The 13,167-nt window shown below is 39.9% G+C and overlaps 1 protein-coding gene and 1 pseudogene across 2 annotated transcripts in view; one reads left to right on the top strand and one right to left on the bottom strand.

Annotated features, from left to right (window-relative positions):
- The window catches only part of ATF6 (activating transcription factor 6), a 206,831-nt gene that overhangs the window by 42,299 nt on the left and 151,365 nt on the right, over positions 1 to 13,167 (top strand). Inside the window, exons 8-9 of the mRNA XM_032422384.1 lie at positions 8,406 to 8,591; positions 9,880 to 9,971. Coding sequence (XP_032278275.1) covers positions 8,406 to 8,591; positions 9,880 to 9,971 — 278 coding nt within the window. The remainder of the gene's footprint in view (positions 1 to 8,405; positions 8,592 to 9,879; positions 9,972 to 13,167) is intronic.
- LOC116643499 lies at positions 1,042 to 3,239 on the bottom strand (annotated as a pseudogene). The gene is made up of 2 exons (XR_004301566.1): positions 1,925 to 3,239; positions 1,042 to 1,097 (listed from the first exon to the last, which is right to left on the bottom strand). The product of XR_004301566.1 is annotated as a multifunctional protein ADE2-like (transcript).

Raw genomic sequence — 13,167 nt, forward strand, 5'->3', positions numbered from 1 at the left:
AGCCCGACGCAGGGCTCAGTCCCAGGACCCTGACATCATGACCTGAGCTGAAATCAAGAGCCAGCCATTTAACCAACTGAGCCACCCAAGTGCCCCCCGATATAGTTTTAATAAGTACTTCACATTCATACTGGATTATAAATCACGTATTTTTACATACTTCTATTTGATTCTCACAAAACGCTTGTGAAGTGGGTGATATTCCCATTTCACCGTGAAAGGAGTCAGTTGGTTAGGTGTTTTAGCCAAGGCCATATTGCTGAGATGGCTAATATTGATGAAGTGGTGTGTGCTACACTTGTCTAAGTGCGTGACTCACAGATACTCGCTTTAAACCTGACAGCCCTTCGAGGTGAACGGGAGCCCTGATACATACAGGGTAAGGAGCAGCCTGAGGGATCTCGGAGGAGTGTGAATTAGCTTTTTATTCTTAGGCCGTTTTTCTGCTTCTGCAGCGATTAAATGTGACTTCCAGATTTTGTCTGTTTTTGTTTTTGTTTTTTAAGTCATTTTAAAATTTCAAATCTGTGAAAATAGAAGCTGGAATGCGGGCAGACAATTTCAATATTGCTTTAGTTGCACAGTTGATCTGAGCAGCTGTGGGGCACATTGGTGATGGAGTTAAGAATTTTTGCCTCCTCACTCAGTTTATTCATAGCTGCAGGGTATCTCTTTTTACTGACATTTACCTGTGTGTGGTACATGATAGTTTACAGAGACCCTCACGTCCATGAGTTGTGTAATCCTCACCTCAGTCATCTGACCTGCTCCAGTTGAGCTGGGATTCAGGCCTAGGCCTTGTCTTGGTCCGGTGCTTCTGTCACTACTCTGCGCTCCGTTAACGGGGCTTCACTTTCACAGCAGCCCTGCTGCAGTGCACACGTCAAATTGCCTACGTCTTGAAACTCGCTTCTCCCTTTTCTCTCCCTCTACAAATGTATTCTTTTAATTTTTAAAAATTTCAGCCGTTGGTTTTAAGTCTTCAGAGACGAAGTATAAGGGCCGAGCTTATACGACCGATTTGGTGATCTCAAGTAAAATTTACAGCAAAGTTAATCTCATCCGTATCTCATGAACGCAGTAGTCATTACTAGGACCTGTGGCAAACCAGAATACTTGTTTAGCATCAGTACTAGGACCATTTTGGTTTTGGAGGGAATGAGACCTTCAGAGGATTAATGGAATGGGTCTCAAGTTTTTGCCCACAATCCACAGTAAGAAATGTGTTTTACATCTTTCTTAACACACACAGTCTAGTGAAACAGTAAGCTCTCACTGCATAGAAAGTATTCTGTTTTCTTTTATTCTATCCTGTGCTTTTCTGTCAGTTTTTGTAAGGCTCTTGTGAGCCACTAAATTTATCATACTACTAGATATTTGGGTTTATAATAGTTTCAAAAACACCATTCTGGTCTAACTCCCTGTATTACTGTGTAAACAGGCCCCGGGAGAAGAAATGACTCTTCTAAGATCTTTCAGTTAATTGATTGCTATGCTGAAATAAGAATTAAGGACACCCAACTTCCAGTATTGTATTGTCTTCTAATGACTTAAATTGCTATTACCTTTTTTTTTTTTTAAGTAGGCTCCACACCCATGTGATCAAGACCTGAGCCGAGATCCAGAGTCAGATGCTTAACTGACTCAGCCATCCAGGAACCCCTAAATTACTATTACTCTTAAGTATCTACACCAAGTATTTCTAGGGACATAGGAAGCAGAGGAATCATTAACTGAAGACACAGGAAACTGCTCTGAGGGTCCTTTGATGATCCCTGTGCATAGGACTTTCTCCACTCTTCTTTTTTTTTTTTAACTGCACCTTCTCACTTTTATTTTCCTTTTTTTAAAAAAAGGTTTTATTTATTAATTTATTTAGAGAAAGAGCATGCAAGCAGAGGGAGGGGCAAAGGGAGGGAGAAAGAATCCCAAGCAGACTCTGCGGTGAGCGGAGAGCCCGATGCGGGGTTCAACTCCATGATCCTGAGATACCGAGATCCTGACTCGAGCTCCACTCTTTCTGCAACCCACTCAAAATTTTTCTTCACCACCTGGAGCCCTTCGGGAGTTACTTCCTTGAGGTCACGATAGGACTGTTCATCTTTCTGTTGGCTTCGATATCCTGATGACCAGAGTCTCCAGGAATCATTATCCATAACATCAGCAAGAACAATTTCTTTGGTGGTCACATCACCACCAAATTCAATCTTCGTATCAACTGGCGTACAGTTCTGGGGCAAGCAGCATTTCTCCAGTATTTCAGAAATAGCCTGTGTAGCATGACTCATGATATCCACTTCAGTCTGGCCTATAACAAGTCCAGCAAAGCAAAATTTTGCAGCAATTAGCTGTTCCTCAGACCACTGTGGATCGTTATTGGCATTGTCCTTGAAAAACAGCTCCACTTTAGGTGGGTAAAACTTATATCTCTCCTTGACACCAGGATTCCTTTTGAGAAAAGAACCAGTTGCTATTCTTCTACAAACCCATTCAATTGGAATCATTTCACACTTAGGTGCAATGAAAGCTGTCTCCCCACATTTTCTGGGGAAAGCAGTTTTGATACCTGCTTCCTTTAACAACTGAAAAATACAGCTGGTAGTTTTATTTGAGATTGCAGCTTTTCCTTCCAGGTGATTCTGGCTGCATTTCCTGCTGTTATCTGGTCCTTGGACGCAGGAGGACTTTTCCTGGACTATCTGGCAATTCATAGACTTCTTTTGTTTTATCCTCATGGAGTTTTTTACCAATATTCAGTACGTCAGCTGTCACCATTATCCTATGTGGGCTGGGGGCAGCGGCCGACTTTCTCCATTCTTAAGGAGGCTAATGCTCCACAGTGTGGCTTTCGTAAGAGCATCTGGTGGATACTCCTGCCTTTGCCTCTCTACGGGTTGTTTCTCTTCACTCAGAACATGAGGTTGGATAAGGCAGCCTGGACCTACAGTCTAGTAGGGATTTTGTCTATTATTCTTTCTCACTCGGGAAATCACACTGCATGCCCAAAGTCATTCTTCATTTAAAAAAAAAAAAGGAGATACCTTGCAGGGTGAAGATTATTTCCTTGACTCTGCCAATTGGCTCAGGTTGCCAGTAATGAAGCTTCTTTATTTAATTTTTGATGACTAGGAACTGGGTATAACAAACACACACCCACACAACTTAATAGAAAGAATAAAATAAAATTTTGGCTTTCTGTCATGAGATTTGAGAAGAGTACAGGTAGTATAAGTGGAGATTCCCCCCCACCCTTTTTTAAAGATTTTATTTATTTATTTGACAGAGAGAGACAGCGAGAGAGGGAACACAAGCAGGGGGAGTGGGAGAGGGAGAAGCAGGCCTCCTGCTGAGCAGGGAGCCCGGTGTGGGGCTTGATCCCCGGACCCTGGGATCATGACCTGAGCCGAAGGCAGATGCTTAATGACTGAGCCATCCAGGTGCCCCTCCCCTTTTCTGTTTTAAACAATTTTCTGAGAAAAAGGGAGTATTTTTTTTTTTAATGATTTTTTTAGTTTTAAGTAATCTCTACACCCAACATGGGGCTCAAACTCAAAACCCTGAGATCAAGAGTTGCTTGCTCCACTGACTGAGTCAGCCCAGTGCCCCCCAAAAAGGAGTATTCTTAAGATTCATAGTAGAAATCAAACTAAAATACTTAATTTATTTGAATATTTGAAATAAGATTGCCACACATTAAATTTGCTAATGATTTTAACTGTACACATTTTTTAGAGTATATTTGTAAATATATTTACTATGATATGCAATAATATATGTTGTATAAATTAGAAATGTGTAAGAGAATTTACTTCTTTGGCTTTTAAATCAATTTCAAATAGACAAAGCTTCTTTTTGTATGTAATGGAAAAATTGGTTTGTCTGATATGAAGAAGTTAATCAGTAACAGTTTGTATATTAATTTAGAGATTCAGTGAAATAAGACTTAGAACTGAGAATGATATGTAGTAAATCAGTGATTCATCCATAGAATTGAGAATGATATGTAGTAAACCAGTGATTCAGTGATTGAGCCCCATATCGGGCTCCCTGCTCAGCGGGAGGCCTGCTTCTCCCTCTCCCTCTCCCTCTCCCACTCCCCCTACTGATTAGGTATCTGTACTTGATCTGGCTTGAGTTCATGTGAGATGTTGGAATGTATTTCTTAGCATTAAAATATCCTATTTTAGTATCTTTGATTTATAGTCATATAGGACTTTGAAGCTCATTTCCTAGCAACATCACAGAATCGGGTCTAAATAGTCTATTTTATTTATAAGAAGAACATAATACAGTGTTTATTGATTGATAACTTTTAAAAGTAAAAAACAAAATGCAAGCACACATGGAATTTTGACTCAAATTGGTTGAGCCTTCAAAAAGTACTTACTCATTTGTGAAAGTTCTCTTTTTACACAAGTCTTTTTTACAGTCAAACAAATGTTTAATAATGCAACACCATATTACAGTATAATGGCACTGAAGGGAGAGAATATTTTACAGCTGTGAAGTTTTTCTTTTTTCTTTTTCCAAGGCACAATGCTTGAAGGGAGAGTTGTCTGAAGGCAGGATGATCAGAAGCAGGGACTGCCCAGCTGTTCACTCATTTTAGTCATGTTAAATCATCTGATATGCCCGTAAGAGAGAAATGTCAATTGATTAATGAGCCAGACTATTGATTTTATGTTTTCAGACTGCTAGAGGAGATTACGCTTCTAGATACAAGCCTTTCCATAAGCCTTCCTTTTGACCAAGTGCATAATGAAAGTAAGCACAGAGTTCACTGAGGTTAGAGTTCCATGCTGGGATCCAGGACTTCCATTTGGTATTAAAAACAGTGTGTGCTGTTGTGTACTGGGGTTGTGTGTGTTGGGCTTAGAGTCAACTGACCTGAGTTCTAGCTGTGGCACTTCTCCCCTCTAACAGTGGATCAAATGATGAGGCTTATTTTAAAGAATCTTTAAGGGCGCCTGGGTGGCTCAGTTGGTTAAGCAACTGCCTTCGGCTCAGGTCATGATCCTGGAGTCCCTGGATCGAGTCCCGCATCGGGCTCCCTGCTTGGCAGGGAGTCTGCTTCTCCCTCTGACCCTCCCCCCTCTCATGTGCTCTCTCATTCTCTCTCTCTCAAATAAATAAACAAAATCTTAAAAAGAAAAAAAAAAAGAATCTTTAAAACTATGATAATTTCAGCAAGAGGAGATTAAATATAGAACATCAAAATAATTGAAATACTATGCGGCCATTCTCATTGCATGTCAAAGATGATCATAACACATTGTATGCAAAAATCAGTTTACAAAGCAGTAATTACAGTCTAATTTTTTTTCTTGTAAAATATACCCCCCCACCAAAATAACAAGCACCATGGGTGTGTGTGTGTGTGTGTGTGTGTGTGTGTGTGTAGTCTGAAAATCATAATTTTTTTTGTCTAGGAAATATAGAATAACTTGAATATTATATATTCAGATAGCTGAAGATAGCTTGCTGAGCTGTAAAGCTGAAACTCTTGTGTTTGGTGATTCCTGTGGGTTTCATTTATTTTTATTCTCTATCCTTTGTGTTTATTGGTAGTATTGAATATTTATTTTCAGAACTATAGTATCTTTTTCCATGGGAAGAAATGGATGGCCACAGGTGGTTTTCATTTTTTTTTGCATGAGGCATGTGCACTGACAGCCTTTGAAACTTAAATGCTTTGTAATATGCAGGTGCTTTTATTGTTTATAGAAATTCCTAATCCTTGTTTGAAATTTATTAAATGGTGTTCCATCTGTAAGCCTCCCTAAATTCCGTAGATTAATTAGCCTTTGTAAGGTTGCCTTTTATCTAACTTTAGTATAAACTCTTCCATCTGGGAACCTTCTCTTTCCTGTGCTTGTTCAGTGTTCTGTGTACTTCAGCACTCTGGTATTAAGTATTAATTATGGACATTGACGTTCTCAGGAATCATGAAGAACACTAAGAATAACAGTAGATTGAACAAAGTGGCATTGTCCAGAGAATAGTTTGATGTGGGGAATGATCCATCCATCATGGCTTTGCCACTACTAGGTGTGTGGCATTACTGAAGAGTGGGATAGTTACTCCATAGGGAAATTTTACAGATGATGGTTCTGTAAGTTAGCAATCTTAAGACGTTTCAGTTAAAGGAAAAAAAAAAGAGAAAAACACCCTCTTTTGACATCTCATGTGGCTTTTTTTCCTGGTAGGTTCTGATTGAAAGTTTGTTGACAGTATTTACTGCAGAGAGATTGGCTTTGGCTCTTTTGAGGAAATGTAGTATGGGGTTAGAATTGTGTTGTTATTTTTAAAGGAATGAATATATGTTTTTAAAGATTTTATTTATTTTTTTGAGAGAGAGAATGAGATAGAGCATGAGAGGGGGGAGGGTCAGAGGGAGAAGCAGACCCCCTGCTGAGCAGGGAGCCCGATGCGGGGCTCGATCCCAGGCCTCCAGGATCATGACCTGAGCCGAAGGCAGTCGCTTAACCAACTGAGCCACCCAGCCGCCCCTAAAGAAATCAATATTAAATGATTTAATTCTATTTACTAGTCTCAGTAAGAATTATTAAATACCACAGAGTGGAATGTTTATTTTTTAAAAACATAAAAGGTCAGTAATTCAGTCATCTGTGTACTTAATCAACTTAATATTATTTGGTGCTTTTTATGGACTTAATTTTGCCACCTCACCCTCTGCCTCAAATAAATGAGACTAATGCTATAACAGATAGGTTCCATGACTTGTTTAGGAAACATGACAAAAATAATTTTGCTCAGTTAAGTTTTGATTATGGTAGATAATTGAGGGTAGGAAACCAAAATGTAGTTATTACATGGTTTTGGCTTCCAAGGTATAACATCTAGGTTGAGAGAGAGAGTTAATAGTCATGAAACAGTTGAGACCATTAAGTGTTCAGGTGTATTTTCCAAATTATAAGAGAATAAGACATTCAGGGAAGATGGTTTAGCATAATCAGAATGTAGAAGGTCCTTAGAATTAAGTTAGTGGAGGAGACAGCATTCGAAATTGGAGTAAACACTGTGCCTAAAGGAATGACTTCAGGCACATGTGGAGATATTAGAGTAGCCTTAAATGATAAGAATCTGGCTGTGCATTGAATAGTTGTCGGGTTAGGGCAGAAGGTATGGTTGTTTAGAGGGATGGTCACATTATGGGAAGGCTTTGAAAGCAAAGGTGGCCAGCGAGGATGCATGAATAGCTTGTTTTTGCGATAGAGTAGCAAGATAAACAATTTCTCCCAGGTGAGTTATCTTATAAATGGTAGGTAGGAAGAGATTGGAGACCAGTGAAAATATTTAGGAGATTATTGTAGTAGTCTGGGGATGAGTTAATGAGTGCCTACCTTGGGAGGGTGACGGCAGGAATAGATGGGAATAACTGAGACACACTGTCACTGGAAGAAACTTGGTCATTAGCATATCCTCAGTGCACACTGAGTGAGTGAACCAGAGGTTGAGAGAGGGGAATAAATATGGAGAATGAAGGAAGAAATAAGTTAATAGTGACTTCCTCCTAGATACCTTGAGAGTTACTTACCACTGATAGAAGATGGGTAGGATAAACAAATCTAGGTAGAGGGAGATGATGAGTTCAGTTTGTACATATGGAATTTGAAGTGGTGGTAACTTTGCAAGTAGAAGTGGCCTTATAAGTAGCTGGATACATGGTTCTGGAAAATAGTCAATTCAGGGCCTGAGACATAGAGTGAGGTGTATGGATATGTACATATATGGATATGTAAGGGCACTTTCTGAGAGAGTTTTTTTTTTTTCCTGAGGGAGTTTCTAAAGGGAAGATTGGAAGATCAGTAAAGAAGCCTTAGAAAACACCAGAAGAAATCATTCAACATTTAGGTTTTAGAGGGCCATTTTTTTTAAAAAATATTTTAATTGTTATGTTAATCACCATACATTACATCATTAGTTTTTGATGTAGTGTTCCATGATTCATTGTTTGTGCATAACACCCAGTGCTCCATGCAGAATGTGTAGAGGGCCATTTTTAATAATTTGATTTCAGTTTGCTTAATTTGAGTAATATATATATATATTTTTAAAGATTTTATTTATTTGACAGAGAGAGACACAGCGAGAGAGGGAACACAAGCAGGGGGAGTGGGAGAGGGAGAAGCAGGCTTCCCACTGAGGAAGGAGCCCGATGTGGGGCTCGATCCCAGGACCCTGGGACCATGACCTGAGCCGAAGGCAGACGCTTAATGACTGAGTTACCCAGGCGCCCCTGAGTAATATTTTTTAAAACCTGTTTTAAAGCAACCAGTAACCTGTGTTTTGAACAGTTTAGTTTAAAAATGATGGTAAAAATCAGTATATTCTGATCTGATTCTAAAATCAGAATATTTCTGATTTGTTATAACTTTTCCTAGATTGCCGTGCTAAGGAGACAGCAACGTATGATAAAAAATCGAGAGTCTGCTTGTCAGTCCCGCAAGAAGAAGAAAGAATATATGCTTGGCTTAGAGGCCAGGTTAAAGGCTGCGCTTTCGGAGAATGAGAAGCTAAAGAAAGAGAATGGATCACTGAAGCGACAGCTGGATGAAGTCGTGTCAGAGGTGAGTGCTAGTGATGCACCCCGATGAGATGGGTTCAAGTATTGTTTTTTCCTGAGAAACCAATTGGAAATTGTGTAAAACAATAGCACTAGAAAAAAAGAGGGCATAGGGCGCCTGGGTAGCTCAGTCGGTTAGGCGTCTGCCTTCGGCTCAGGTCATGGTCCCGGAGTCCTGGGATCGAGTCCCACATCGGGCTCCCTGCTCAGTGGGGGGGGAGTCTGCTACTCTCTCTGACCCTCCCCCCTCTCATGCTCTCTCTCTCTCTCTCATTCTCTCTCTCTCTCTCAAATAAATAAATAAAAATCTTAAAAAAAAAAAAAAAAAGAAAAAAAGAGGGCACAATTAACCCTAAAGCATTTGCAGTCAGAGTAAAGCATTGGAAAGAGGAGCTTGTGAGTTGTACCTCCCAATCTTCATTCAAAAGCTGTGTGTTTCCTTGGTAGCTTGCTTGCTCTCTTTTCTGACTAAATGAATCCCCTTGAGGACCCTAAATAGTCTCACCAGGTCTTTCCTTTTAAAAAAGAAAATACAGGGGCACCTGGGTGGCTCAGTTGGTTGAGCATCTGACTCTTGATTTCGGCTCAGGTTATGATCTCAGGGTCCTGGGATCGAGCCTGAGTCAGGCTCCATGCTCAGTGGGAAGTCCACTTGAGATTCTCTCCCTCTGCCCCTCCCCTCATGCTCTCTTACTCTCTGTCTCAAAAAAAAGGAAACACAAAATAAAAAATTTTAAAGACTTTTCTCTGTCCATCTGACCACTATTATGTTTTTTGCATATTGTTGCTATTCTGGTCCCGATAAGGTCAATGTTCTCCTTAATTCTGTTCATGAAACCTGCTGTCTCAGGATTTCCCACTGCACCGTCCTGAACCAAAGGGATGCCTGTGCATAATGCATGGGCTTCTTCCACTGTTCTGTCTTGCCCTGAGCACATGGGACTGTTCCATCATGTTAAGAGATTGAAGAGACAGGGAAATAATCTACAGATGTATTTTAAAATTCTTTGAAGACCCATAAAAATGTTAAATTGTTGAATTCTTTCATTTTGGGTGCAGAAGAAACTGCAAGGGAGTGGCCCTTTTGTTTCTCTTCTCCCGCACCTTTCCTTTTCTCTTTCTGCTACAACAGGGAACCTAGAAGGCTCTGCTCTCGTCTTGTGAAAAGTACTGTTTCCTCACCTTTGAGTTTTGTTTTTTTTAGCTATTAAATTGGTGAAGAGGAGTGTGCTTATCTTAGATGCTGCTTTTTGTGAGATTGTTATGTAGTTTAACATGGTTATTTCTTTTAGAACCAGAGGCTTAAAGTTCCTAATCCGAAGCGAAGAGCTATCTGTGTGATGGTAGTCCTGGCATTTATAGTACTCAGCTACGGACCCATGAGGTAAGCAGAGACCTGTCTGTTCAGGTACTAATGCTAAAAATCTCAGTTCTCATTCTTTTCAGCTCTAGTTGTAAGCTAGAGAAAAACAGATTTGTTTTGTTCTCTTCAGAGAGAATAATTACGTAAGAAGAGGGGAAAAAGAAAGATTGGTTCCTCTTCCTTGTTCTTCATCTAGGTCTGGCAGAAAAATCATGATGTTTAATGAAGAAAGCCTTCAGTTACCAAACAGATCAGTGGTGGGCCTTGAAATCAAACTGCCCGAGTTCAAATGGTAGCTCCTCCACTTGGTAACTTTGTGGTCTTAGGCAAGTTACTTAACCTCTGTGCTTCAGTTCCTTACCTTTAAAATGGTTAAACCTTTATAATAATACTGTTACCTACCTGCCTCAGTACTGTGATGCTTGAGCAGCTTCAGTGATTATAAGACACTTGGGTGGCTTCCTCCCTAGCCAGAAAGGAAGCAGCTAGAGCAGTAATTAGCGGTTTCTGACTTAGTAGGTTTGGAATGGGAATCAAGAATCTAAATATTTTATAGTGTTCTAGTTGATTTTGGTACAGGTTTCTAGCTAATCATGACTTGAGAAACACCGCTTTTAGGTTAGAGTCGTAGAATACTAGAGTCATAGGTTAGAGTCATAGAATACTAGAATTCAGAGGGACCCTAGAGACCCTCTTTTTCAGACTCCCACTCACTGTGGCACATTTGATAAATAAATGAAATCAGCATCCTAGGTGCTGGGGAGTCAAAGAGTGATTAGACTGGGGCCATACCTTCAAAGATCTCCTGGTCTAGCTGAGAAGACAGACAAGTCAAAGGATGACTTGAGTATAATGTGATGAATATAATAATAGCAATATGAGAAAATTACTAAAAAAATATAAATGAGAGTAAGAATTCCTTGAGAAGGTTCATGTCATATTGACAGATGTTCAGAACATGTTTTGATGAATGAGAGTGGTAAGGGAAATCCCCATAGAGGAAGCTGAATCTTGAAGTGTGATAGCAGTTTGTCAGTTGGAGAGTATGGAAAGAGATGCCAAGTAGAGGGACCACAGTAGTTAAAAGGCACAATTAGGAAATGGCTTGACGTTTTCAGGAAAAAGTGAAAAATTCATGTGTATCTTGTACATGTGGGAATGTGTATGAGGGAGATGGGGCTACGGGTATATGGTGGGGGCCAGATCCTGAAGAGCCTGGTGTGCTACTGTACACCATGAGGCAGAGGGCAGCATAATCAGTTTTGGTGTTGGGAAGGTGACTGAGGGGGGTAGCGAGAAGGGACCGGACTGAGCAGATGCTGTTGGCAGAGACAGCACCGGGAGGCTGTTGGTGTATTTGAGGTGGTATGTGCGAGTCTGGATTTGGACTGTGGTGATGGAAAGGACAGGCTATCTCAGGGTGCACCTCTGACATAGACTCTGGGGTTTGGTGACTGATACAGAGTGGGACATGAAGAAGAAAAGAGAGAAGCTAAAGATAATTCCAAATTTCTATCTTGAGGGACAGAACAGCGATGCTCTTATTTAAGGCAGGACATAGGAAGATGAATCATTTTATGATGGAGGATAATGGTTTTTATTAGTATGGGAAGTTTGTGATACTGACTAGATAATTGGGAATTACCATGATATATAGACAGACAGATGGTAGTGGAGTAGGTGAGATTATCCAAGGAGAACAAGTAGGGGAAGAAGAGTAATGAGAATCTGGGGAAACCAGCATGACAAACTCAGGAAAAGAAACTCAGAGTGAGTAGTGTTAGGGACAGAACCAGAAAAATGTGGTTTTCTGAAGCCAAGAGTGAAAGAGTTTCAAAAAGAGGCTTGTGGGGGCAGAGAAACCTGAGGTGAGAACATTGAATTTGGCAACTAGCAGCTTGATGGTAATCTTGGAGCTGCTCTGTGTTCCAGGCTTTGTGGTTGACACTCTTATCAGCGTTCATTTTGCAAGGTGATGTCCAGAGCCAACACATTTCCTTAGATACTATCTTCTGACCTGTGTAGACTGTAGTGAAATCCTCACTTCCTAACAGCTCATTTTTTCATGCAGCCTAAGATTGTGGTAGCTATTTCGAAGAGATGTATTATTAACTAAAATCCCCATATCTTTTTCACATGTTTGATGGTCAAGCTAGGTCATTCCCATTTTATTTCTACATAGTTTCTAAAAAGTAAAATGTAGATCTTGTATTCAACTTTCATTATCATTTGGTATTAGCACAACTGTCTAGAGCATTTGATATCCCATCATGGAGCCTCAGACACCCATGTACTTTTTACTAAAATGATTCAGTGGAAAGAGGTCATATTTCTGAGTTGACCTATTTTTGAAAGTTTATACTGTATTAGACATGTTACACAGAATATGTAGAAGAGATACCTGGAGCAAGCATTTACATTATTAAAAAGAATTTTTTTACTACCTATTGGTATTTTACCCATATTCTTCATATTAAAATTATTTTTTCATTTAACTCTGATAATGGCAGTCTCAGAGGCTTTATGCAGTAGCGTTCGGTGGACAGTAAAGAAGATGGGGTTGTGCTGTAGGAAGTGAGGATGGGGTTAGGGATACACATTGTTGTGGAAGCCCTCATAAGTAAATAGAGATTTGGGGGAAAAAAAGACAATTTTTAAATGAATTAATGATGTTTACAGCTACTGAGGGTAGAGGGGGTGTGTGGGGATGGATCTCATTTCTATGAGCTGATGTGTTGATTCATTTTGGAAGGAGGAGACTTTGGTCCTATTTTATCACAAAAGTTTTGTGTCCAAAAAATTAGATGAATAATACAAACAGCAGAATGAAGAACGGGAGAAAGCTTAAATATTTGAAAGTCCTAAGCAACAGCCAGAGGAGATCTGTGTCTGTCTCTTTGTGAAGGCTTGAGGAACAGAAAGCGAAGAAGTAGTGGGAAGATTTAGGAAGTGTGCAGATTTTTAAAAACATGTTAAAAGGCTTAGATTGAAGAAAAGCAACAAAGAGCTGGAAGGAGTGAAGAAATATCGAAGTATCTCAACAGGTTGGAATATCTCCAGACACCAAGAAGGAAACAGAAAAGAAACTGGCTATGGAGCTCATAAAAACCAGCAACTATTTCTTCTCAACAAAATTTGGCATGAATGGTGAAATATCAAAGCTGAGAGAGCAACAGTGGTCTGAAAGACTGAAACCTGCCCCCGAACCAAATGTTGG

The sequence above is a fragment of the Phoca vitulina genome, unplaced genomic scaffold, assembly GCF_004348235.1.
Source record: "Phoca vitulina isolate PV1807 unplaced genomic scaffold, GSC_HSeal_1.0 scaffold26, whole genome shotgun sequence".
In the NCBI taxonomy this organism is placed as follows: domain Eukaryota; kingdom Metazoa; phylum Chordata; class Mammalia; order Carnivora; family Phocidae; genus Phoca; species Phoca vitulina.